Source organism: Podarcis tiliguerta (genome assembly GCF_965153285.1).
Source record: "Podarcis tiliguerta genome assembly, chromosome: 16".
Classification (NCBI taxonomy): domain Eukaryota; kingdom Metazoa; phylum Chordata; class Lepidosauria; order Squamata; family Lacertidae; genus Podarcis; species Podarcis tiliguerta.
The window spans coordinates 5,372,211-5,399,653 of record NC_139549.1 but is presented as its reverse complement, the minus strand read 5'-3'; the positions used below and the strand labels follow the sequence as shown (position 1 = coordinate 5,399,653).

Sequence of the window (27,443 nt, the reverse complement as noted above, 5' to 3'; positions counted from 1 at the left end):
GGTAGATAAGAGTGGTGATCTGACTCAGTGTAAGGCAACTTCCTATGTCCTTAAAGGGAAGGGCTGTGGCTCATTGGCAGGGCGTCTCATTTGCAGGCAGAAAGTTCAGTCCCTGGTGCCTCCAGAGGGGGCTACGAAGGCCCCACCTGTCAGCATTGATGATAATGGGCCTGACAGCTGGGAGGGTCTGACTCTGTATAAGGAGACCTGCTGCGTCAAATGCCCACATTCACTTTACGAATGCTGCAGAGGGGGGCTTCTGTCTGCACCTCACCCATTCCAGTTCTGATTAAACCATTTACTGAAGAACTAACATTACAACTTATGCCACAACACTTTTTTGGTGGGGTGGGGTCCTAAGAGGCATGGGGGCAGCAGCGAGGCACTGGAGGTGCAAATTATTGTTGTTGATATTCTTTATTATTACTATCAGACTTTGAAAAGCAGGCATCACTGTAACCATTTATCCATTTCTGCTGAATTACCATATTTTTTCGTGTATAAGATGCCCCCTATTTTTAGGGACTCCAATTTAGGAAAATAGGGGGGAGATTGCCCCATGTATAAGACGACCCACTAATTTTTAAATTAAAAAAACCTAGTCTTATACAAGGAAAAGTACGGTAATTAAATTAAATGTTTTAATTGGATTTTGAATAAACGCGCAATTAAGCGTTACTGTTTTGAATTTTGTTGTGTTGTTATCTTCCATCGTGGGTCATGCAAATTGCTACTCAGAAAAGTGCTTTTTAGGGTGTGGGTGGCCCCCCAAAAAGTTTAGGGACCTCTGGCCTCCACCGCCAGCATTCCTTGTAGGGGCAAGCTAGAAAGAGGTGATGTGGTCGTCCACTGCAATAAAGAAATATGTGCAGTTTCTCATCAGCAATCCTGCAGGTTTCACACACATGCAAAGAGATTTTTAAAGCACAAGGATTTCTTTCCATCGAGTAAGATTTTCCAGGGTGCAAAGAGGCATATATGCAGAATTCCAGCTGCCTTAAACTCAGCACCAAAATTTTTAAAAAAGCAGTTACGCTGATACAATTCCATATAAATCTGCCTGTTGCTACGATTCATAAGTCACGTTTCATGACACCATACAGGGCGGGGGAGGCAGCAAGAGCAGAGTGTATTTTCCCCCCTCCATGGCCCTCCCCCACCTCCAAATCACTACTCAATGACACTTATTATCTGTGTCAGACTTAGAACAAGTGACGCATATACCCAAGAGTCGGGGCTTGTGTGTGTCTCCAAAATAGCCCAAACTATGTATCACAAAAAGGAAGAGGGGAGAAGTTGGTCATCTTACAATTGTAAAACAGAAATTCAAGGTGGCGTTATTGACGGTAAACCCAAAAAGGGGAAAGAACTTGCAGGCATAAAATAGTAATAGTAATAATGATAACAATAATAATTTCTTTTTTAAAAAAATAATAATAATTTCCTACCCTTTGCCCCAAGGTCCAGGGCAGCTTACAACCATTAAAAGACTGAAAACAGCTTAAAGTAGTTTACAATCACAGAAATAAGGTGGGACGTAAAACTATGCACCTCAAATGTCAAAAGCCAGGGCAAAGAGGTGAGTCTGTCTTCAGCAGTCAACCTTCTCCATATGATGAAGGTGCCAGACTCACCTCTGCGGGGTGAGGGAGGTCTTACAAAAAGCTTCCTTTCTGGATCAAGCCAAAGTTTAGCACCCTGTGTCCTGCAGAAGCCAAGCAGATGCCTATTATGGGAAGTCTTAAAACGTCAATTTGCCATTGTGGAAGGACGTGCTCTTAACTGCCTGCACAAGCCTGGCAGAAAAGCTTTCAGCAGGAGTTTAAAATGTTGACGCAGAAGGCATCTGCCAAATGTCTAGTGGCAGAGCGTTCCACAGGACAGGGCCAAAGACACCGAAGGCTCAGTTTCTCGCTGCTGTCAAGCAAGCCTCGCCAACTGAGGGAATGACCGAATGTCCAACAGGTCAACCGCGATCTACTAGTAGATCCTCAGGAGGTTTTCGTAGATCGCGGTCGATCGCTGGCTCCCTTTCCTTAGCAGTGAGCGACTTTCCCCCTTTCTCCCTAAAAAAAACTCAACAACTTTGACCTGAACCCCCCCCCCAAAAAAGGGGTAGATCACAGCCAGCTTTTTATTCTGTGAGTAGATCGCAGTCTCTTAGGAGTTGGCCGTCCCTGATCTCAGAGGTCAAGCTGGGATAGAAGGGCTCAGGCCACCCCTGGACCTTAGCTGGTAAAGGTTTGGAAATTAATACAGTGGTACCTTGGTTCTCAAACTTAATCCGTTCCGGAAGTCCGTTCCAAAACCAAAGCGTTCCAAAACCAAGGCGCGCTTTCCCAAAGAAAGTAATGTAAAATGCATTAAACCGTTCCAGACTTTTAAAAACAACCCCTAAAAGAGCAATTTAACATGAATTTTACTATCTAACGAGACCATTGCTCCATAAAATGAAAGCAATAAACAATGTACTTCAGTCACACAATCAATCAATCAATCAATCAGTAACTGGACTGGGTTCCACACAGTAACAAAAACGAAAAAAGAGCCGCAAAAACAAAAAAGCAAAATAGCAAAAATAGACAGACCTCAGTGTAACACTCAAAACAGAAGTGTGGCACTCAAATCATAACAGTCAAAATGAAGCACATTCAAGCATCCAAAAAAAGTTCGCGAACCGGAACACTTACTTCCGGGTTTGCAGTGTTTGGGTTCCAAGTTGTTTGAGTACCAAGGCGTTTGAGAACCAAGGCACCACTGTACAAAGACCCTGAACCCAGCTCAGTATTGAGGTAACACATCTAATTGTTTTTATATATACAATGTAATTTTATTGAATTTCCAAATTATTACAAACGGACTTCAAATAGTCACATTGTTTCGCGACTTCCCACGCAAACCTCTGCAGTGTTTTCGTTCTTAGGAAACATATTTAGGAAGCAAAGCTAAGAACCTTTTGAAATTGCCAACCTGCATATTTATTTGCAATGGACATTAGCACAGATTCACTGTTGCTTTTGTGGAAGCTTTCCTGTAGGAAAACAAAGCGCTGGGAAAGTTCGCTGCCCCCACCCCTGTTTATGAGACTTCGGGAGGACCAACAACTCCTAGTGGGCTTAGCTGCAAAGCTGCATGTTTTCCCTGCCTCAGTTTGCTTCACCCTCTTCTCAGCATCTTCTTGGCATGGGGAAGGAGGTCGCCTGACGCACCCTTTCCCACATTCCTGAGCACAGAGGAGGCCGCTCCCATAAGGCAACCATTTCTCCAGCTCAGGAGGACTACGAGTCTCCGCACTCTCCTTTACAATCACAGAATTCCCCCAAAAAACTCCCTGCCAGATCACAGCAGATGGGGGGGGGGAATTCTGCTGATCAAGCTCACTGATCAAGAAGCAGCGCTCACAATTCACCAGGCACATTTTGCACTGGGCTACCGGCCACGTGGGAAGTGGGTGGCGCTGTGGGTTAAACCACAGAGCCTAGGGCTTGCCGATCAGAAGGTTGGCAGTTCGAATCCCCGCAATGGGGTGAGCTCCCGTTGCTCGGTCCCTGCTCCTGCCAACCTAGCAGTTCGGAAGCACGTCAAAGTGCTAGTAGATAAATAGGTACCGCTCCAGCGGGAAGGTAAACGGCGTTTCCGTGCGCTGCTCTGGTTCTCCAGAAGTGGCTTAGTCATGCTGGCCACATGATCCGGAAGCTGTACGCCGGCTCCCTCGGCCAATAAAGCGAGATGAGCGCCGCAACCCCAGAGTCGGCCACGATTGGACCTAATGGTCATGGGTCCCTTTACCTTTACCAGCCACTTGCGACCAAGTAAAGATGCCCAATGGCCAGGATAGCACCTGGCGTCTCCACCATCTGAAGGTGCATACCTGGGGACCGTTGGATCTGGACTGTATTCACACATGAGCAACACATCCTGTAGTATTCTATAAATTATCTTTTACCTGCACAGTTAGAATAAGGTTACCAGGCATCCCCGTTTCCCGGGGACAGTCCCCGGATTTACAAACCAGTCCCCTGACAAAATCCTATCATTCCTACTGAAGTTGAAAAGTGTCCCCGGATTCATTGGGAAAAAAATCTGGTAACCTTAAGTTAGAATGAATTTCAGAAAACCAAAAAGCCGCACTGAAAAATATGACTTCCGAGCCGTCTGGCCCAAAATGGCAACTAGGCTTTCCGTTTTGGCGACTGCAACCCTGGTTTAAGGAGCCATTTGGCGCCTATCTTATATAGCTGAGTTTCTAACACTGCCGAGAAGGGAGAACTAGGACTCAGGTAGCTGATGCGGGGCCTTTCATATGTTCTGGACTCCCAGCAGCCCCGGGAACTAGCGTGGCCAAGGATCTAGGAGTGGTGTAGTGGTTTGAGGGCCGGACTAGGACCTGGGAGACTAGGGTTTTTAATCCCCGCTCTGCCATGAAGCCCACTGGGCATGACCTAGGGCCAGCCACTGTCTTTTCTCAGCCTAACCTACCTCGCAGGGTTGTTGTGGAGATTAAATGAGGGGGGAGAACCAGGAAAGCTGCCTTGAGCTCCATGGACAAAAAGGTGGGATATTAATACAATCAATCAATCAATCAATCAATCAATCCTCAGGGATGGCAAGGGAAGATGCAGTCTAGGAAGATCTAGATGGAATCTGGAAGATACCTATAGCTGTAGCTGCTTTCAGGGAGAAAGGAGCGGGTGGTATCCTGGGCTCATTTCTCTCCAGGTTTGTGGCAACCCCCACCTTCCACAGCACAGCAAAAGAAAAGGGGATTGGAGGAGTTGGGTCTCATTTCTCCAAGTCCCCAGAGACAGTATCTTCTTAGGGAAGGTCGGCAGCTCAGCTTCCAATGCCCCTACGAAATCAGCCTTTAATTCACGAGTAGAATCCTGCTTCAATTTTATGTGAAGAGCCACAGCTCAGTGGCAGACCATCTGCTTCGCATGAGGAGGTGGCACCCACATTCAGTCCCTGCTGGCTTGGACACCTGCTTGAAATCCTGGAGAGCAGCTGCCTGCTCGTGTAGGCAACACTGAGCTAGACATACCCATGGGTCCGAGTCAGCAGAAAGAAACTCTCTACGCTCCTTTCAATCAGCTTTTTTACTCAGAACCACGAGAACCGAGATCTTAAGGCGTGTTCTTGGACTTTCTGGTCCCTGTCAGGGACTCAAGGTCTCAAGTAACCCCAGTGAAAGCTGTAAACTCAGGAGCAGAGGACCTACCTTCAACGAAATGGGTCGCAGGCTCAATCCCCACGGACATCGCCAGGTAGTAGTGGGGACGGCACCCTGCCCCAAACCTTGGAGAGCCACCTCAGAAAACGTGGAGTTAGACAGGCCGACGATCCAATCCGGTAGGAAAGCAGCTTCGTACGTTCTCATCTTCCTACTACCAGAAAATTAATATTGCGGCTCGAGGCTCACGGAAACCAAATACAGCAGGAGCTTGAAATGCGAATACGGTGAGACAGAACGCCAAACTGAAGGCAGCTACCAACATCCTGGCATGGAAGTCTTAGAGGTTTTTTTTAAAAAAAAACCCCAGCTCAGGTGTTGCCAGGAGGAGGACAGAAGCTTGGCAGCTCAACCCTATATAGCCTGTTGCGGCAAGAGGAAGGTCTGTTGGGTTCAATGGGGCTTCCTCCCTCAGCGCCAGAATCACATGGAAGGCAGCGTGGAAAGATTGCAAGAGGTTTGCTTCGAAAAGGAGGTGGGGAGAGAGAGAGGATGACGACATTCAAGGAAGTACCGTATGTTCCAAACAACACATTCAACAGACAGACAGCCACGTGTTTCAGCCATTTGTAAACACCAGTTCATTCATGCTTATTTGCACACCTCCGCATGGAGGTTCTTCACGGAATGAATTTAATCTGCTCCATGCAAACTCTTTTACACACACCCCTCTTTGAGTTACCGAAAGTCTTCTCTGTTCATAGCCCCTCTTCTTTGCACCCTTGAAGGTTAGGACCCAAACCAACGGATTCAGCTGGCAAAGTTTCTGAGTTCTTTTGACGGTGGAACAAACGACCTGGAAAGGTAGCAGACTCTCCTTTCTGGAAGCTTTTTAAACAGAGGTTTAAATCCTTTTGGAGATTCGTTAGCTGCGATTCCTGTATCGCCATGGCTTGGACTAGATGACCTTTGGGGTACCTTCCAACTCTAGGATTCTACCGTTCTACTCCTTGGCGACCATCACTGAATCGTGAAGGATGATTGGATGTGCATCGTGAAAGGCCATGTACTATGGCTTGCGACATCACCTCTACTGATCACCTGACCGATAGGACTCCTTTAGCGATTCTGACCATCGGGCCTCCTGAATCCACTTTATGCTTTTATTGCAAAGTTGAAGCCATTTTTGAAGCCATACAACCAATAATGGGGTGAAGCTGCTCCAGCTGGTATGAGCCCCGATAGCAACACGCAACACAATACGATCATCTTTATTGTCATTGTCCCATACATAACAACGGGATTGAAAATCAACACCAGACATTCAGAAACCAACAAGCCTGCTATCCCAGCCTGGTTAGCCCCCTAAAAACTCTGATTGTTGTTGTTGTTGTTGTTGTTTAGTCGTGTCTGACTCTTTGTGACCCCATGGACCAGAGCACGCCTGTCTTCCACTGCCTCCAGCAGTTTGGTCAAACTCATGCTGGTAGCTTCGACAACACGGTCCCACCATCTCGACCTCTGTCATCCCCTTCTCTTTGTGCCCTCCATCTTTCCCAACATCAGCGTCTTTTCCAGGGAGTCTTCTCTTCTCATGAGGTGGCCAAAGTACTGGAGCCTCAGCTTCAGGATCTGTCCTTCCAGTGAGCACTCAGGGCTGATTTCCTTCAGAATGGAGAGGTTGGATCTTCTTGCAGTCCATGGGACTCTCAAGAGTCTCCTCCAGCACCAGAATTCAAAAGCATCAATTCTTCAGCGATCAGCCTTCTTTATGGTCCAGCTCTCACTTCTATACATCACTACCAGGGAAACCACAGCTTTAACTATACGGACCTTTGTTGGCAAGGTGATGTCTCTGCTTTTTAAGATGCTGTCTAGGTTTGTCATTGCTTTTCTCTGATATCCCATCAAAACTCTGATACCCCATAATTAAATACAATATACTCCCATAGAGACCCAGTTAAACTATGGAACTCCTTCCATCAGGAGGCAGTGATAGCCACCAAGTAGGATGGCTTTAAAAGAGGGTTAGCCACATTCATGGAGGAGATGGCTACTAGCCATGGTGGCTATGCTCTGCCTCAGCAGTTTAGATGCAGCGACATAGCCCAACACCATGTGCTGTAAACCGTAGGAGGGGAGAGCGCTCTTGTGCTCAGATCCTCCTTGCTGGTTTCTTGGAAGAGGCATCTGGTTGGCCACTATGAGAACAGGACGCTGGACTCGGTGGGTCTTTGGCCTGATCCAGCAGGCACTTCTTACGTCCCAGGCCCACATAGTAGCAGAGAAGCTGGAAGTCTACCTGCCTGCCTACACTTTGCCAAAGCACTGAAGCCCTGCCTCTGTCCCCAAGGATGCCGTAGGCTGATAACAACCCTGGTAAATTGCACAACATATATACAGTACATATATTTATTATTAAACAGAAAAGGGCAGAGATTCCACTGGTGGGCAGGGGCAATAACTTCAACTGCTCTTTTAAACCTCCATCACTCTTTCCCCTGGGCTTGCTTTAATGTGGTATATTGTTTTAACTGCACTGCTGTATTAAGTTCCTTGCAATTGCCAATCTTACTCATCAGTAAAAACACATTGACGGACGCTCAACCTGGCCTGAAAAAAGACTGAGGGGCAGGCTCCCCGAGCCACTGAACAATATTCAACTACCACACATACAGGTATACCTCAGCAGCACAACCGCAGACATATTGGCGCTTATAAGCCATCCTCTTGGCGACTGAACGGTCCATCAAGTGAATTAAAACACAAACCAAATCAAACATCAGTAAAATCCCTGATGAAATACCTGGCAAACCTTCCTAACTACAAGTGCCAGAGTCGTTTAAAGCACATCCAGGAAGGACGCTTTTCAGTCTCGGTAACAGCCGAAGCTTCCTGTAGTTGCTATATGGGGGGGACAGGAAGTTGTTTTGTATTTTTTTTTATGAATTGCATGTGTTTTTGGATCAATGTTCCAATGTTATAATGTGCTTATCTGGAGAGCCAATGTGGTATAGTAGGAGTGTGGGACTAGGAGAACCTGAGAGGGAAGAGGGAGAGACCTGGGTTCCAATCCCCACTCTGCCATGAAACTCACAGAGTGACCTTTGGCCAGCCATTCACTCCAGGCGTAGCAACTCAGATATATAATCTAATCACCAAACGGCACCTTAAACCTAAGTTGCTGTCACCACAATGGAATGCCTAGGCACCGTTCCCCCCAATGGTAGTATTATTATTATTGTTTCTATACCGCTTTATATTTTAAAGAACAAATCTCAAATCAATTTACAACACATTCAAAAAATCAAATAAAACAATCCGGAATAAAACGAACTCAAGCTTCAAAGAAAATATTTCAGATCTTTTTGTGACATTTTGCTTCTCCCGGTTGCCAGCCTGGAATCCAGAGATCTCCATGTGGCCACAACTGGGCCCGCACCGGTTGCAAAATGCACCTGCCTGATTTCAAACGCTGCTCACTCTCAACCTAACCTACCTCATAGGGTTATTGTGAGGATAAAATGGGGTGGGGAGGAGAATTTTGTTACTTGAGCTTGCTGGAGGAAAGGTGCAATAATATCAATAAAATATATTTATGTTTATAAATATGGAGACCCTTTAGTAACAAGTGACTGCCAGATCTAACAAATAATAAGTAAATAAGGTGGCACTGTGGGTTAAACCACAGAGCCTAGGACTTGCCGATCAGAAGGTCGGCAGTTCGAATCCTGCAATGAGGTGAGCGCCCGTTGCTCGGTCCCTGCTCCTGCCAACCTAGCAGTTCAAAAGCACGTCAAAGTACAAGTAGATAAATAGGTACCGCTCCAGTGGGAAGGTAAAAGCCGTTTCCGTGCGCTGCTCTGGTTCGCCAGAAGTGGCTTAGTCATGCTGGCCACATGACCCGGAAAAGCTGTCTGCGGACAAACTTTGGCTCCCTCGGCCAGTAAAGCGAGATGAATGCCACAACCCCAGAGTCGGCCACGACTGGACCTAATGGTCAGGGGTCCCTTTACCTTAAATAACCCCACATTTTTTACGAGGGATGGAAGACCACCTGCAATTAGGTCTTGCAGACCCTAGCAATAGATAGAAAAAGTCAGGTTCCGTAAAGCGACGATGAGCAGAGCCTACCCAATGGAGCCAAGAGGAAGGGTGGTAGCTCAGTGGCAGGGCACTTGCTTGGCATGCAGAAGGGACCAGGGCTCAGTTCCTGAAGGCACCTCCAAGTAGGACTCGGGACGCCCCCGCTATCAGAAATGCCGCGAAACCATTGCCTCTCAGCATAGTAGGAAATACGAAGCTAGATGGCCCAAAGGTGTGGCTCAGTATAAAGGAAGGAAGCTTCCTCTGGTTCCCTAGAAATAGTCCTCATGGTTTTGTATAAAGGGCTCATTTAAACAGAAAGGGCCGTGACTCAGTGGCAGAACACCTGTGTCACACACGGGAGGCCTCTGCCAATCAGTGTAGACAGTACTGAGCTAGGTGGACCAATGGAGGAGTCGTCCACCACCTTCTGTCGAACAGCTCTTACCGTCCAGAAGTGCTTCCTAATGTTCAGCTGGAATCTCCTTTCTCGATAAGTCCATCAGTTCAGGCCCTACCCTCTTGGGACAATCCAGCCCTGATTTGCAGCAGAGGAGCTGCTGGTTCTCTGGAGCTAAGGTCACAGGCTTTGTTTCGCACGGGGACGTCCCTCGCGGAGGAACAGGGCTTGGCTGCGGCAGGCACTTACCTGCCGAAGGCACAGAAATCTCGCCAGCCAAGCCCTGAGATTGCATCACTCCAGGTTAGTCACATCCATCAGAATCAAAGTCCGTGGACTTATCGCAGCAGAAGGGGGGAGCTTTTAAGAAATGCCACCCAGCACCTAGGAAGGCCCAGCCATCTCATCGTGAAGTTGCTTAAATTACAGTGCTACCTCGGGTTACAGACGCTTCAGGTTACAGACTCCACTAACCCATAAATAGTACCTCGGGTTAAGAACTTTGCTTCAGGATGAGAACAGAAATCGTTCGGCGGTGGCAGTGGGAGGCCCCATTAGCTAAAGTGGTACCTCAGGTTAAGAACAGTTTCGGGTTAAGAACGGACCTCCGGAACGAATTATGTTCTTAACCCAAGGTACCACTGTATTTCTACTTCTGCTACTGGAAATTGTGGGGGAGACAGAGAAGTATGAAGCTATTCCTGCTCCAGGTCCCACAGTATGCTGAAACATACAAAGCAGACTTATACAGATCTACCTCAGTACTGTCTGCATGGGCTGGCAGCAGCTCTCAAGGGTTTCAGACAAGGGGACATTCCCAGACCTAACTGGGATCGAACCAGGACCTTCTGTTTGCAAACGAGCACTCAGCCACTGAACTCTGGACCTTCCCTTTAAAATAATAGTCAAGATTCCAGTCCTCATGGCTGTGAATGAAAAGCTAGCATACTAAATAGACTGCCTTCTATCAGTCAGACCCTTGGCCCATCTAGCTCAGTATTGTCTACACTGACCGGCAGCTGCTCTACAGTGACTCTACCACTGATCTTCAGCCCTTCCCCACCCAGTCCTGCGAGAGGCCACGTTCTGCACATCAGCAGAACCGGAACAAATGCATCTCCTGCATAAACCTGCTCAACTGCGGACATATTTTTTTTTAATTGAATGCCCAAGGGAGACATTTGCCCAAATGCAGTAGCTAGCCAAGGTCACAGAGAAGAGCTGGCAAAAAACAAACCAACCACCTGGCCTTTGCAAGAAGCCAAATCAAGACCCACAGGGGACAAGACCCTACTTGCCCGCACATCACCCCCCAAAACACATGCATACTTCAAGACCCTGCAACCTGGGGAACAGCCAGCCAAACCATGCCTGCAAAATCATCTCTGAGGGCCGAATTATCCTCTGGGGCATCCTTCCTAGGGCCACATGATGGTGGTGGGTGACGAGAAACAAAGGTGGGTGGAGTAGTGAATGTGAAGTTTACTTTTGTCTGCAGGAACTCATACACACCTCTCTATATTCCATCCCAGCAGTCAAAAAAGCGCTATCAGAGTATAAGCCAGGTAAAAAACCTGGGGTGTGTCCATGGAGGGTATGTAAGGCCTGGAGAGTTACAAAGGCAATAAGGAGGCCTAGAGGGTTGCACTGCCTGAGACTCCCCGCCCCTGGTTTTCCTGCACTTCCCCATATTATATTCACAACCACCCTGGGCAGCCGGTTAGGCAGACAGAGAGAGACCATAACCGGTCAAAGGTGAGCTTTCTGGCTGGCTGGAGATTTGAACCCCAGTCTCCCAGGACCAACACTTTAGCAACTGGCACAGTGACATTCACCTCTGCAAGTGTGCACCCAGAGTCAGGAACAGCTGTGGGTTCAGAAAATGTTTTCTACCTCGGCGACCGGCGCCTTCCTTCTGACGTTTTCGCTTGCGTAGGGATTCGCATCTCAAACGCAGGAAAGTAAGCTTGGAACCAATGTTTAAGGAATGGCAACAACTAGATCCAGACACACACACACACACACACACACACACGGTGTAAGATCTGCCATGTGAGCCTTTTACCACTACAGTGGTACCTCGGGTTACAGACTCTTCAGGTTACAGACTCCGCTAACCCAGAAATAGTACCTCGGGTTAAGAACTTTGCTTCAGGATAAGAACAGAAATCATGCAGTGGCAGCGCAGTGGCAGCAGGAGGCCCCATTAGCAAAAGTGGTGCTTCAGGTTAAGAACAGTTTCAGGTTAAGAACGGACCTTCGGAACAAATTAAGTTCTTAACCCGAGGTACCACTGTACAATGCTAAATTGCAAACAGCACCTAGAAAGGAGCTCATCCACCACACCAAAGGTGCGTTCAGGAAAGGACCGTGTTGTGTAACTCCCCATGGCTGGAAGCATAAAAGCCCTGGCGCTGGATCAGGCCAATGGGGTTCACCTAGCCCAGCATCCTGTTCTCACTGTGGCCAAACAGATGCCTCTTCCAGGAAACCAGTACAAGAGTACAAGAGTCCTCTAGTTTCCAGCCACTGATATTCAGAAGCATTGCGGCCTCTGGCCGGGGAGGCAGAGCACAGCCGTTGTGGCTAGAAGCCCTCAGTTGCCCTCTCCCCCTCCATGAAATTTGCCCAATCCACCTTTGAAGCCATCCAAGTTAGTGGCCATCGCTGCCTGCTGTGGGAGGGAGTTCCACAGTTTAACGATGCTGTGCATGATTAAGTCCTTTCTTTTATCCGCCCTGAATCTCCCAGCATTCAGGTTCACTGGATGTCCACGAGTTCTAGTGATATAAGCGAGGGAAACATCTCTCTTTCCACTTTAGATGCAACAGATAGGGAAGAACACAGGAAGCGGCCATATACAGAGTCAGTCCCTTGGTCCATCGAGCTGCGCATTTGGCAGACGCTCCCATGGGTTTTGAAATCATAATAATAATAATAATTTATTATTTATACCCCACCCATCTGGCTGGGTTTCTCCAGCCACTCTGGGCGGCTTCCAACGGAATATTAAAATACAATAACCTATTAAACATTAAAAGCTTCCCTAAAGAGGGATGCCGTCACATGTCTTCTATAAATCTGGTAGTTGTTGTTCTCTTTGACATCTGGTGGGAGGGCATTCCACAGGGCGGGTGCCACCACCGAGAAGGCCCTCTGCCTAGTTCCCTGTAACTTGGCTTGTCACAGTGAGGGAACCACCAGAAGGCCCTTGGAGCTGGACCTCAGTGTCCAGGCAGAACGATGGGGGTGGAGACGCTCCTTCAGGTATACTGGACCGAAGCAGTTTAGGGCTTTCAAGGTCAGCACCAATACTTTGAATTGTGCTTGGAAACGTACTGGGAGCTAGTGTAGGTTCTCTTGCCAAATGAGGCCTCTCACCAAGCCCTACCTGGAGATGCCCAGGATTGAATGCTGGAAGATTCAGGACAGATAGAAGGAAGTCCTCCTTCATGCAGCAGAGTTTTAAACTATAGAATTGCTCCCAAGGAGGCAGTGATGGCCACTAACTTGTATGGACAAATTGGCAGAGGACAGGGTCATCAATAGCTACTACCCACACTGTGACTTTGCTCTGCTTCCGTAGGTGGAGAAAGCAGTGCATCTGAATACCAGTTGCTGGAAGCCGCCAGAGGGGAGAGGGCTCCTGGGCTTGGACCCTGCCTTTGGGTTTTTTGCACAGGCATCTCGTTGGCCCCTGTGAGAACAGGATGCTGGACTAGATGGGCCCCCTTTGGCCTGATCCAGCAGGCTGTTCTTATGTTTAACCTGCAACATTCTGCATGCAAAGCCGATGCTCTACTATCAAGTTGCGGTCCTTAAAATGCATGTCCCTCCTCCGAGCTCAGAGATGGGGCTTCCCCCAGGCTTTCCATAGCTCGGGGGCGGGGCGATTTGATCAGGCTGCTCTCCGCTATCCAAAACCCGGCATTCCAGGCACCAGATAACAGAGACGGCACTTGCTAATAATGTACAAAGCACACCAGTGGCGAGTTAGTGCAGAGGCGCAAAAACACCAGGCCAGGAATGCCTTAACGTGGGCTCCGGCTACCCCTATCAATTACAAATATGAGGGGATGACACAGGCCCTCTGTCATTAGCAACTGCTAACATTTCTGTTTGCGCTGCAATTTCCAAGTCAACAGGTCTGGCCCGGGATCACAAAAACATCTGATGCGCATTCCCGGCGCTTATAGTTACAGAGCAGCTTGATAAATATTAACTTAGCGCTAGTCCGGCGTCACGAGAACAATTGCAATGGCTTTTTTTATGTCTTTTATCGCACACCGTCGGGGAAAAGGTGTCGCTGAACCAAGAGCAGAAAACCCACCCGCCCACGAACACTCTCTTGTCCGACCTCGGCTAAAATGCAATCCTGAAAGAGGGAGCGGGGAGCCACCTCCCCATCGCAGCCTCCCTTCTCATCATCACCGTGGGCCGGTCTGAAAGGGTAAGTTTTCAGCGCCGCCAATTAAAGGCACAAATTAAATCTTGCATCAAAGCTCGAGGCGCCGCGCCAAGCCTTTATGAACAAGGGAAGTTAAGAAGCGCCCCAGGGGGTTGAGGACAAGTGTTTAGAGGTTACCACAACACCGGCTTCTCCAGTAAGAGTGAAAACAAAGGAGATTTGCGGCTGAAGGGGTGACAAAACAGGCAAAAAGAAGGATGTGTCCGCAAGAGAGGCAAAGCTGCAAGGCAGAAGGATGATGGGAAAGTGGGGGGGAGCTGTGGGGCAGGGGTACCCGGAAGGATCCCAAAGAGGGGCAGAGAATCAAGGCTGCAGGGTTTAAGCCAGGAGGAGGAAGAGGAAGGATCTAGGGAGGGAAAGAATTTCAAGAACCAATTTTATGGAACTCCCTTCCAGTTGAGGTCAGAAAGGCCCCCTCCCCTGCTGAACTTCCAAACTTTGTTTTCTTCCAGCAGGCATCTGAGCTCTCATTTCATTATTTTAACCCATTTTTATTGACAAGCACTTGGAGACCATTGTCATTAAGCGATAGATAATCAATGGTAGAAATCAATGAAAGTGACTAAGATAAAAATCATGCAGGAAAGTTTTGAGAAAAGGCCACATGGCGTACGCAGACCTTGAAGGCTGCGGGACCCAATAGATCAGGAAGGCTGGGTGGTTCTTCAAGCTACGAAACCACGAATTTGGGGTGGGGGCTTCTAAGGTGGAAGGAGGAGAGAGGAGTGAATTAAGAGGGGCACAGGAAAGGGAATGGAGAGCACTGCTGGGAGAGAGGATGGCGAAAGCGGGAGGAGTGGGGATGAGGAGCTACCTGGGGCAAGAGGATGAGGCTTTAGGGTAGCTCATATGGGGCGGAACAAGATCACGCAGGAAGGCGGAGCTTTATGAAGTTGGGGCGGAGTTAAGGGAGCCCGAAGGTTCTAAAGGGGAGGGGCTAGGGGAAATTGAGGGAGGAGCCAGCACAAATGGGAGGAGCCACAGAGGCTCAGAATTAACAATAAAAGTAACAACGCCCAGATAACTTTAGGGCAGGCCTGTCCAAAGTCTGTTTTGGGGGCCTAATCCGGCCCCTTTGGCAGTTTATTTCCTGGGGTAAAATCCTAAAAAAAAAAAACCCTCAATAACTTCAATCCCTAAAGAAGGTTAACAACTTTGGTCGGCCCTTACGGCCCTTCACTTCATCAAATCCGGCCCTCTTTGAAAAAAGTTTGGCCACCTTAGGGAGATGGAACAGGTAGAGAGGTAGGTGAGCAAGAGAGTGGGCGGAGCAAGATAGAACTCCGCCCCTCTATTTTAAAGGGGAGGGGCCAAGAGAAAGATCCCGGGGTTGTCAACTCCGGAAAAAAGGGAGGAGCAACGAAACCGTTCTACGAGGGGGCGTGGCCGCGAGCGATCCCGAGGGAGGGGCGGGTGGTGGGCGTGGCGAGAGCGACCGTTCCCTCGGGCGTTCCGAAGGGGAGGGGCGCCAGGTGTGGCGTGATATTGAAAGCGGGGAGGGGGAGGGGAGGGGGCCGCCGTTTAGAGCGTCCGCGGGGGGGGGGCCGTTCGGAAGGGGCGTGGCCAGAGCGCGCGAGAAAGTTCTGAGGGGAAGAGGGAGGGCGCTCGTCTCCCCTCGGCCGCCCTCAGTCTGAGGCGAGCGCCGCTTACCCTTGTCGTCGTCCGCCGCCGCCGCCGCCATCCCCAAACTCCTCTCGCAGGGCCGCCGCCGGCTCTGAGGGGGAAGGTGTGGAAAGTCTTCTTTTGAGGGAACCTCGTCCCCACCCAACCGGCCGAGGGAGGACGAAGGGCGGAGACTCAGCCCAGGCCGCCCTACGGTCCCCTCACGGGTCTCCTCAGCCGCCGGAGACGGAAGAAAGCGCGGGCGGGTGGGATTAAACGCTGCGAAATTCAGTTACAAAATTTAAAAAAGTCAGGCGGGTTATGGAGATATGTGCCTTTCTCTCGCTCTCTCTCTCTCTTTCTTTCCCTCAGTCGCTTCTCTCTCAGTCGCTTTCTGCGCGTGTGCGCCACTCCGGAGCGTCCCGCCGCTCGCGCGCCCCCCGCCTTCGCTCCGGAACCCGAGCGCGTAGGCTGCGTTTTCCGCCCGGAGGCGTTTAAAGCGGGGACGGCGGCGGCTTCCTTTCCCTTTCGCTCCCCCGCCCTCAGCCGGTCGCCGTTGTTAGGGTGAGCCAATGGGCGGACTGGGCTGGGCAGGGGGCCACGCCCACCGAGGGGAGATGTTCACGTGTCCGCCTCGGCCACGCCCACACGGAGGGGCGGGGGAGGAATAGGAGGGAGTCTCCTCGGCCTCGTCACTTTCCCCCTCCTGCGGCTTAAAAAAATGCATTATTATCCTTTTCCTCTGATGGCTTGACCGGAAAGCGACTGATTAAAAAAACCTGACGTTTTACAGATATTACTACTGTTCTATGAGGGCTTATCCCTTTAAAAAAATGCCAAATTATTGAGGGCTTTGCCATGAAAAGCGCCTAGTAAAATTATTAAATTTTGAGGGCTTGGTTGGCTCTGAAATGTCACCAATAAATAAGTGTTTATATATATATATATATAAACATACATACACACACACACACACACACCGTATTTTTCCGTCTATATGACTTCCCCATGTATAAGATGCCCCCTATTTATGGGGACTCAGATTTAAGAAAATGTGGGGAGATATATCCATGTATAAGATGCCCCCTAATTTTTGACATTATTTTTTAGGGGGGGAAACCTAGTCTTATACATGGAATATATATATATATATATATATATATATACAGTAATATGTAATATTACTGGTCTATAGTTGAGGGTTTGGCTGTGAAAATAATAAATTATAAATAAATGACATAATGTAAATAACATATTTCTTTAGTATTTTCATTATACTTCCAGTGCAAAATCAAAGAAGAGCCTTGTGGCATCTTAGACCCACGCAATGTTGTTGACGGACATCAGATTCCGTGGAATGGCATCTGTTCCGTCAGAGGTAGGGAATGTTAACCTGCGTGGGCAGCTGTGTATTGTAGAAGCGTGGGTTTAGAGAGTGTGAGAGAACAGTCAATAAAATGCAAAAGAACCTGACAGTCCATGACATGTCAGTCAAAGCCTTCCCCAAGCTGGTGCCCTCCAGATGTTGTTGGACTCTTAACTCTCATCACCACTGACTCAATCCTGGCTGGGCTGGTGGGAGTCCCAACAAAGTACACGGGGCACCAGGTTGACAAATTAGCTCAGGGGACAGCAAACGTTTTCAGCAGGGGGCCGGTCCACTGTCCCTCAGACCTTGTGGGGGGCCGGACTATATTTTTTTGGGGGGGAATTAACAAATTCCTGTGCTCCACAAATAACCCAGAGGTGCATTTTAAATAAAAGGACACATTCTACTCATGTAAAAACACCAGGCAGGCCCCACAAATAACCCAGAGATGCATTTTAAATAAAAGGACACATTCTACTCATGTAAAAACATGCTGATTCCCGGTCCGCCTGAAGCCGGATTTAGAAGGTGATTGGGCTAGATCCAGCCCCCAGGCCTTAGTTTGCCTACCCATGAATTAGCCCAATAACCATTCACTCTGAATTTTGTGTTTCCTTGCCACTATTTCTGCTGCTGAACTCCCACCTTCCATCAGATCCAGTCAGTATAGCCAGTGGACAGGAATGACAATGAAATTGAGAGTCCAGCAACATCTTGAGGGGCCACAAAGTGTTCCCCATCCCATCCCTGGCAGAGGGATTTCGCCAACCCTCTGATTAACCAAAGCAGCCTTATACCATCATAAATTTGTTACAGTGCAATCCTATGCCAGTTTGATCAGCTGTAACAGCATCATCATCATCAACAACACATATCCCCCTCTTCCAAAGGAACCCAGGGCAGCAGGCAGACGGGTGATACAAACATCCGAAAGCATCTTTTAAAACAATTCCAGTACAGATGCAAGACTGGGAAATATCTCTGCTTAAAAGGCTTGCTGGAAAAGGGAGATCTTCAGTTGGTGCCAAAATGACAAAGAGGTGGTGCCTTAAGTTCAAGGTGAGGCCTACTCACAGGTAAGCTTGGACCCTAGTCTTTGAAGCACTGCAAGACTAATTTTGCTGTGGACGGCAAAGCAATGCATGCACTATCTCTTTTTCATGTTATCTCCATAGCGGTACAGCTAACAGTGTATGGAACGCAAGGATATAGACTGGACCCAGTGGTGCAAATTCCAAACCCAGCAATGCAGACGACACCTCCATTTAGTTTTTTGAGATACCCTGATTCTCGTCAGAGGGCTAGGTTGCAAGCTGGTTAATGCTGGTGTTACACTGCTGTGTAGTGGTTAGAGTGTTGGACTAGGACCTGGGAGACCCAGGTTCAAATCTCCACTCGCCCATGAAGGTGACTGGGTGACCTTGGGCCAGTCACAGCCTCTCAGCCTAGCATACCTCACAAAGTTATTAGAATAAAATGGGGAGGAGGGCTACATGAGCCAGCTTGAGTTCGCTTATGCAATAAATAACAGATTAAAAATAACACTAACAATTAAAAAATTGTTAAATGGTTTTCTTCTTCAATAAGCCTAACAACCTCTTGGTGTCTGGGTCAGCCTTTATCCTGGAAGCATCATGCCCAAGAATGTTAGGTGGAGTCTATCTCAAAGCTAAATTTAATATCCTGTGACTTTAGGGTACTTAGTGCGGAACTATCTCCTTGAGTTGACATGACAAAAATTGTCAGTGTGGACTTCTTGATTTTTTTAGCAATAGCTTGCTTGCTTTTTGGTAGCAAGCCTCTCACCCAACACTCCAGAAAGTATTTTTCAAGCTTCTTTTTATGACTAGGGGCTTTTCTTTCCCCCAGCTTTACATTCAATTCATACGTTAAACACTAAATTTAAAAGAGCCCCCTCTAGCCAAATCTCACTGTCTAGGAGGACTTTAACGCTCCAGTGCTGCCCATATTGACCTATTCCAGGGCTTATTTAAAACCAGATAATGACTGAAAACTTGGGTACCTTACAGCCATAGAGAGACATAAAAAAGGGACTTGCAAATATATGGAGCTAGGAAACAATATGCAAATAATACTCTCACTAGGAAAGAGATGCAGGTTATCAACATACATGTGCAACTTAAATCTTGCCCAGGAATGCAAAACATCATGAAATAGAACCCCCCCCCCCCCCCCACTTACTTCACTTCCAGAAAATGAACAGGCCCAGACTTTGGTGGCTCTCCAGAGAGAGATTTCCAGGACTGGGGAGTTTTGTGTTGCCGTCTCACTGTTCCCTATAAAGAATAAACTTAGACACTTTCTAGAGAATCCCTTTGATGGATCGTCAGGATTGCGATGGAACGCTGCAGAGGCAGCGGCCTCTGGTTTTATTACCCCCTCGCTCTGTCTTGAAAGGCTCGCTAGTCTTATTGACCAAGGGAATTTGCCTCTGCCGCTGTGAAATCATCAGATACTTGTCGCTGCCAACAACAGCTGAAGCTCCGGGCTCCAGGGAACAATGGGCCTGTGGGCAGCCCTCTGGCACTTGGGCCCCCTGTAAGGAGCGGGACGGCGCGTCCCGTACGGTCCAAGGGCGGACGGGTGCTTTGCATTCTCCTGATCGTAGGCTGCCAGGAGCGTTGACAGGCAAAGCATGCGGACTATGCGCAGGGGTCAGCTTGTGGCGTTTGCGTTATCTTTTCCAAAGGCAAGGAGGATGGATGAAGCTTCTTAAAGGAAAGTCGCGGGGCCTGGAGCCAGCTGTGCTGGAATTTGAGATTGCTTCTCCAGCCCCTGGGTTTGAAGCCCTGCAGGGTTTGCTCAGATTTGCTGGGGGCTCTTTCATACTTGGGGGCTCTTGAAGGCTCATGTTATCCTCTGCGTAGTTTCGTCAGTGCCCCAAATACCCAGAAAAGCAATCCTGTATCTTATTTCTTTATTGCATTCCTATCCCACCTTTTTCTCCAAGGAGCTCAAGGTGGCCTACATGCATGGTTCTCCCCATCCTCGTTTAATCCCCACAACAACCTTGTGAGGTAGGTTGGGTTGAGAGGCAACGGTTGGCTCAAGGTCACACCTAGTGGCTGAGAGGGGGGCATTCGAACCTTGATCTCCTAGGGCCAACTCTCTAACCACTGGCTCTCAAACTAGAGTTGCTTGGTGAGATTTGAACCAACAGCTTCCTGGTTCCCAGCTTACTCTTCTTAGACACTATGCTACACCAACTGCAAAAGTGGCTGCCAGCCACAATGGCTATGCTCCACCTTCACTGTCAGGCAGTGTCTCCCCCTCCTACTGCCGCACGTTCCCCTCCCTGTTTGTCTCCCAGAACCAGAAGAGGCATGAAAAGGGCAGAGGAGAGGTTGGCTGCATGCAGGTGCAGTCTCGGATTGCTTTTAAAAAACCCTGGAGAGGAGGGGACTTAGCTGTGGGGATCTTCGGTCTCAGCAACTGCTTCAGGAGGCAAGCCTTCCCAGAGATGAGTTGCTGTGCTCATTAGGCCCTACATTCCCGTGCAGATCGTGGTTTTGCAACTCTAACTTGCACTGTGTGATTTATTGCTGGCTCCCTCCTCGCAATGGGACAGTGCTCCATTTGCCCTCATGGGCTAGCCTGATGATCGCCTTTCTCTGTTCCCGAGTCCTGCATCTCCTATGTTGATTCTCCTAACAGAACCAGCGATGACATTTTGTGCTGAGGCGAACCTTTTGCCGAAAAACGCTTGGCGAGCTGCTGCAAAAGGTCAAGTGTTTTTGGGTCGCCTCCAGGCTGTCGGGATGTTTGCAGGAGGGATTCAAGCATGTTCTGTAAATGTAAGGTATAGGTAAAGGGACTCCTGACCATTAGGTCCAGTCGTGACCGACTCTGGGGTTGCAGCGCTCATCTCGCTTTACTGGCCGAGGGAGCCGGCGTACAGCTTCCGGGTCATGTGGCCAGCATGACTGAGCCGCTTCTGGCGAACCAGAGCAGTGCACGGAAACGCCGTTTACCTTCCCGCCGGAGTGGTACCTATTTATCTACTTGCACTTTTGACGTGTTTTCGAACTGCTAGGTTGGCAGGAGCAGGGACCGAGCAACGGGAGCTCACCCCGTCACGGGGATTCGAACCGCCGACCTTCTGATCGGCAAGTCCTAGGCTCTGTGGTTTAACCCACAGCGCCACCCGCGTCCCTCTGGAAATGTAGGTTTGTGTGATTGAAGCAGATAAAAGCACTCCATCACCTTAGTGTAACACATTCCCAGCAGTGAGTGGAGCCAGAGGCAAAAAGTAGGCGGAGCAATGGATGCTAATTTTACCTTTGTGCAGTGAGCTAGTCTCTACGCTTGAACACCCCTCTCTGCCCCCCACCCAGGCAAGCAAAGGGGTGTCATCAGAGTTCAGTGAAACAATTCAGCCAGACAGAAATGCTCAAGGAGGGTGAAAAACCGGGCAAGTGGGGCTGGGGAAAGTGGGGTAGCTGGGAGGAGTCCCGAGAGAAACATGGATGGCCACATTCAGCTTTTGGGCCTAAGGATGGCCACTTCTGCCATATTGCCACCAGATGCACTTTAAAAAAAAGAAAGCCAGACTTTCTGGGGTTAGGAAAGTGGAGCAGAATGAAAGTGTAGGATGAATGACTAATGGGAACATCCTGCAAGCCTAACAGGGGAAGGAAAAAAACTCAGCAAAGACCAGACACAGTCTAACCACTGCGTAAGCTTTGTGCAAAAAAGTCAGAATGAATGCTCAATCAGTAGGTCGTCTTGAGGAGTTGTAGGGAAAGCACAGAGGAAGGTGGAAGTGTTTTGGGGGCTGCTGCTTTCGGCAGGCCTGCCCGCTCCCCCTGGGAGCAAGCGATCTCTCCCTTTCCTGCTCAGCGCCAGAGTGATAAATCCTGACTAGCCTCAGAGGGCCTCCTCTGAGCCATTATAGAAAGTCAGCAGCAGGGGGAGAAATCAATACACCCCGGGCAGACGAGGCCATTCTGCTGGCTGGTCCTCCAGCCGCGGGGATTAGATGATAAAAGCCAGGAATGCTCTGGATTCTCAGCACGCCTGAAGCCTCCCATGACATCTGTGGCGGAATCGCCCATCACATTCGGGGTTCTGTTTTTGTGGCGTTCAAAGACCCGCAGCCGAAGACGCGGTGGGTTATTTTGAAGAAATATACAGTGGTACCTCGGGTTACATACGCTTCAGGTTACTTACGCTTCAGGTTACAGACTCCGCTAACCCAAAAATAGTGCTTCGGGTTAAGAACTTTGCTTCAGGATGAGAACAGAAATCGTGCTCTGGCAGCGTGACAGCAGCAGGAGGCCCCATTAGCTAAAGTGGTGCTTCAGGTTAAGAACAGTTTCAGGTTAAGAACGGACCTCCGGAACGAATTAAGTACTTAACCTGAGGTACCACTGTACAGACAACACAAGAATGCTTGGATCCTCGGCTCCCTCTCCTCCAACACAAAGCCCTAGGAAACTGCTTTATATTGAGTCAGAGCATGGATCCATCTAGTTCAGTACTGTCTACACTGACTGGTAGCAGAGTTTCAGGCAGGAGACATTCCCAGCCCTGTCTGGAGAGATGTGGTCATGGAAGAGACACATGCCCAGTGTAAGCTGTATATTTTATCCCGCTTTAGGGCATGTGGACCATTGGTCTGGAAATAATCCAGCGTGTTTGGTATCACCGCCAAACAACGTGTTTACACACATTAGCTGGCCAAGCTGCATTGTGAAGGGAGACCTAACCACTGGCCACTGTTTACAATATCTGTTTTATAAAGTGATCGTCTTAAAGTTGTATGTTCACTGCATGGGTATAGCTTTCATTTTCAAGTTTATAGGCTATGTCGACTTTCTTGGCCAGGTAAAGGCCGTGTTGTTTTCGAGCACCTGGTCCTGTGTTGGTTTGGAGCAAGGTGGTCAGCTCACGGGCCAGCCTACATCCCTGGAGGTGTCTTTCCTTTCTTAAAATGAGGGGGACCTGCCAGGAGAACATAAGATAAGCTCTTCTGGATCAGGCCAGTGGCCCATATACCGTATTTTTCGCTCTATAGGACGCACCTTTTCCCCTCCAAAAATGAAGGGGAAATGTGTGTGCGTCCTATGGAGTGAATGCAGGCTTTCGCTGAAGCCTGAAGAGCGAGAGGGGTCAGTGCGCACCGACCCCTCTCGCTCTCCAGGCTTCAGGCAGCTATCCGCAAGCCTTCTGAGCGTAGCGGGAGTTCCCGCCGGGCTCCGAAGGCTTGTGGATAGCAGCCTGTTCTGGGGGCTGGGGTCAGGGGAAGCTTGGGCTTCCTCCGCCCCAGCCCCGTGGCTAAAAATGAAGCCAAGGTAGCGAGCGGGATCCATCCCACTCACTGTCTTGGCTTCTTTGCTCTTTGGGGCTGGGGGGGGGGAAATATTTCCCCCCCTTTATTTCCCCCCCTAAAAACCAGTTGCGCCCTATGGTCCAGTGCGCCCTATGGAGTGAAAAATACGGTAGTCCCGCATCCTGTTCTCACAGCAGCCGCCCAGTTGGCTGTAAGAACCGCCCCAAGAAGTACCTGAGCGTAAGAGTACTCTCTCCCTTCCTGCAGTCTCCAGCTACTGGTATTCAGAATCATGATAGCTAGTAGCCATGGCATAGCCTTCCCCTCCAGGATGCTGTAACCTGACAGCCCTACCCCATTTAAAAATAATTGCAATTAATCAATGTATCATGGACATGTAAGGTGTCCTGGTTGCACTTCTCCAGGGGTGATGGGAAGGCCCATTGCGTCCCCGTATCCAGGACGTTCCTGGCACTGACCAATCCGTCCTGATCCCCAGGCTAAGCCCACCCCCGGAGAGCCTTCAGAGCGAACTCTCGCTCTCCGAAGGGACCTCTCTGCTTCAGTCGGCATCAGCCTCACTTCAGTGGGAGCAGGAAGCTAGGGTGGGAGCGGTCACATGGGCACCTCAGCTGACCCGCAAAGTGAATCACCGGCTTTGTTCTCCCCCAGCCGTTGTTTATGTCCCAGACAAAAGGATTGTTTATCATTTCTGGGGACACAGAAAAGTCCAGCAATGAAAGAGAGCTCTGTGCTTCGCGAGTCCGGTCCCCCGATGAGACGGGCTTGAGTTTTGTTTCCTTGGCTTTTTATACAAAATATTAAATGCCGTGGCGGGGGGGGGCACTTCTCCACTCTGCTGCAATGTTTGTGCAATTTGGGTGGGGTGAGAGGAAGTCTTGTTTGCAAGGCTGGTCTGCTGTTTTATACAAATCAATAGGAAACAGAGTGGTTTGCATTCTGTTTGGGCTGGAGGGGGGAGAGCAGGTACGCTGACAAGACGCTTTTCATAGTGTTGAGCAAAAGCATCTCAAGCAGTGGATCCCAAACTTTTTTGTCCACCGTCCCCTTGGTCCCCTAAACTCACCCCCAGTGCACCCTATCCTATCCTATCCTATCCTATCCTATAAAAAGCAGTAACTCAGAAAAGCAGTTTTCACGACGCACTAAGAATTCCAAACAGTAACCATTAATTGCACATTTATTCCAGATCCAATTAAAACTACTTAGTAGTTTTCAGCAAAACGGATGAACTTGATCAAGTGATACCAGCTTTTTCAAAGTCTGAGGGTCATTTAGCAAGACGACTAGGCTAGTTTCTACACACTCCTACATCAATGTCTGGTTCAAAGTCACTTAGCAGGAGTATGAAATCTGCTTTAACTACCGGTATTTATTTGTGCTTTTATCTTGTATTTCATCTTGTGAACCGTCCTTGGATCATTTGAAGGATGGTACATAAATCTAATAAATAATAATAATAATAATAATAATAATAATAATACCTTAGAGACCAACTAAGTTTGTTCTGGGTATGATCTTTAGTGTGCATGCACACTTCTTCAGATACCTGAAGAATATCTGAAGGTATCTGAAGAAGTGTGCATGCACACAAAAGCTTGGTCTCTAAAGTGCTACTGGACAAAAAGAAATTATTTTATTTTGACTGCGTCAGACCGACATGGCTACCTACCTGAAAATAACAGCAGCAGCAGCAGCAGCAACATCTCCAGCACCCCCTTGCTGCCCCTTGGTCCTTAGTGCCCACCTAGGTAATTCCACCCCCAAGGGGGTAAGGCTGCCCATTGTGGGGAAGCACTTGTGTATTCTAAAGTGCATTTAAACTGTTCATATATTTTTTAACTGAAAACATCCAGATACAGCATAACTTGACCAGTCAGCTGATTCCACACACACTGACAAGGGTGGTGGATGAGCCCTTCGTACCAACGTAATAAGTCCTTTCATGCTTAAATGGTCAGAGAGGCATTTTGGACAAAGCTACACACCTCGGCTGGGACAAAGGCAGATTCAGCTACCTAGCGAAATGTTGCAGTGCAGTGTCCCCCCTCTCTGTGAGTGACGGCCATGTGTAATGACAACCATCCAGCCAACGAAGTTTCTTCCATCCTCTTCTTTCCCAAGGTTTTAGGAAGGCAGTGCTGGATTTACATATAAGCTAAACAAGCTCTAGCTTAGGGCCCCACTCTCTTGGGGGGGCCCCAAAAAAATTTTAAAGAAAAAAACTCTGGATGCACATTTCCAAAATATAAGATTAAAAACAAATAAAATAACATCTACATACAGCATCAGTGTTCTGTGTTGTGTAGGCTCCTATGATGTAAGTCCTGGGCCCCGCCTGCTAGCCTGCTCCCGAAAATATCACTGGTTTGCTCATTTCTATATCAATTACTTTGATAAAATACACATTTTGTGATGTGCAAATGGCTTGAGGTACCTAATAGCTCCATAAAGCATATATAGCATATATTCAACAGAAAAAACAGCAGCAATTTGTTGTTGACAAAGGGCAGCTGGACATATTACCTTCAGTAGCTTAGGGCCTCATCAAACCTAAATCTGGCCCTGCAGGCAGGTGACATTCCCAGACCCATCAGGGGATGTTCCGCCCTGAGCGCCAAACCCTTTCCTTAAAAGGACGAGCAAGATTCCAGTCCTCATGGTGTTGCATAAAGGGTATATTTAAGCGGGAACATAGGAAACTGCTTTATACCAAAGCAGGCCATTGCGGTTTCCCCAGCCAGCATTTTCTACACTGACTGCCAGTGCTTCTCCTGGTTTTCAGAATTGGGGAATATTTCTGGAGATGCCGGAGATTGAATTTGGGGACCTTCTCTGCTCGCAAAGCAGTTTACCCATCAAGTTCACAGGATGATTTGGGGCCAGTCGTAAGAGCCTCACATGCTTTACGTTTCTGAGCACAATTCAAAGTGTTGGTGCTGACCTTTCAAGCCCTAAATGGCCTCAGTCCAGTAGACCTGAAGGAGTGTCTCCACCCCCATCACTCAGCCCGGACGCTGAGGTCCAGCGCCGAGGGCCTTCTGGCGGTTCCCTCACTGCAAGAAGCCAAGTTACAGGGAACCAGGCAGAGGGCCTTCTCGGTGGTGGCGCCTGCCCTGTGGAACGCCCTCCCAGTAGATGTCAAGGCAAAGAGATAAACAACTATTTTACTTTTAAAGGACAACTGAAGGCGGCCCTGTTTAGGGAGGTTTTTAATGTCTGACACTGTTTTGTTTTTAATATTTGGTTGGAAGCCGCCCAGAGTGGCTGAGGAAACCCAGCCAGATGGGCGGGGTATAAATAATAAATTATATTTTTATTATCAGCAACTCTTCCCAGCAGGTCATATAAAGGGGTCATGCATGAGGCCGTAGCTGTCTTCCAGTCTCCCCCCCCCTTTTTTTTTTAAAGACCCCTGACCATTAGGTCCAGTCGTGACCGACTCTGGGGTTGCGGCGCTCATCTCGCTTTATTGGCCAAGGGAGCCGGCCTACAGCTTCCGGGTCATGTGGCCAGCATGACTTAAGCCGCTTCTGGCGAACCAGAGCAGCACACAGAAACGCCGTTTACCTTCCCGCCAGAGTGGTACCTATTTATCTACTTGCACTTTGACGTGCTTTCGATCTGCTAGGTTGGCAGGAGCAGGGACCGAGCAACGGGAGCTCACCCCGTCGTGGGGATTTGAACCGCCAACCTTCTGATCAGCAAGTCCTAGGCTCTGTGGTTTAACGCACAACGCCACCCGCGTCCCACTCCAGTCTCCCTGCTCCATGCTTAAAAACCTGCTGCATTTTCTTGCGCAAAATGACCATTGTGTTTGTACCCGAGGAATTTAGAACCACGAGGGCTAGCAGGAGAGCACTTGCTTTGCGTACAGAAGGTCCAGATTCTGCCCTTGGCAGCATCTCAAGGTACATCTGCGTCTGTCTGGGAGAAAACAGCTTCGTAACGTCAGGGAGGGCGAGCTCAATTCCTCCTCAGGCCCAAAGGCAGGTGGCTTTGTAGGGATATTTACTGTCTCACGGCAAGAGGATG

The 27,443-nt window shown here is 48.8% G+C and overlaps 3 protein-coding genes across 6 annotated transcripts in view; 1 reads left to right on the top strand and 2 right to left on the bottom strand.

Moving 5' to 3' along the window:
* OTUD7B (OTU deubiquitinase 7B) overlaps nucleotides 1-19,407 on the bottom strand; it is a 50,217-nt gene extending 30,810 nt beyond the window's left edge. The window contains exon 1 of one of the 3 annotated variants that reach the window (XM_083416510.1): nucleotides 19,298-19,407. Coding sequence is in view for 1 of the 3 variants with exons in the window: in XM_083416508.1 (XP_083272634.1) it covers nucleotides 5,219-5,377 (159 nt within the window). In the remaining 2 variants the exon portion in view is untranslated. Of the gene's footprint in view, nucleotides 1-5,218; nucleotides 6,422-15,774; nucleotides 15,909-19,297 lie in introns of those variants that run through there. The other 2 variants (XM_083416509.1, XM_083416508.1) reach the window with 2 other exon arrangements.
* The window catches only part of LOC310666130 (intelectin-like protein), an 814,635-nt gene that overhangs the window by 341,433 nt on the left and 445,759 nt on the right, over nucleotides 1-27,443 (bottom strand). The gene's annotated exons all lie outside the window — the stretch shown is intronic.
* The window catches only part of VPS45 (vacuolar protein sorting 45 homolog), a 62,427-nt gene continuing 50,715 nt past the window's right edge, over nucleotides 15,732-27,443 (top strand). Inside the window, exons 1-4 of one of the 2 annotated variants that reach the window (XM_083416577.1) lie at nucleotides 15,732-16,044; nucleotides 17,011-17,104; nucleotides 17,986-18,171; nucleotides 20,771-20,868. In XM_083416577.1, the coding sequence (XP_083272703.1) occupies nucleotides 20,779-20,868 (90 nt within the window). In that variant the 5' untranslated portion in view covers nucleotides 15,732-16,044; nucleotides 17,011-17,104; nucleotides 17,986-18,171; nucleotides 20,771-20,778. Of the gene's footprint in view, nucleotides 16,045-17,010; nucleotides 17,105-17,985; nucleotides 18,172-20,770; nucleotides 20,869-27,443 lie in introns of those variants that run through there. The other variant, XM_083416578.1, reaches the window with a different exon arrangement.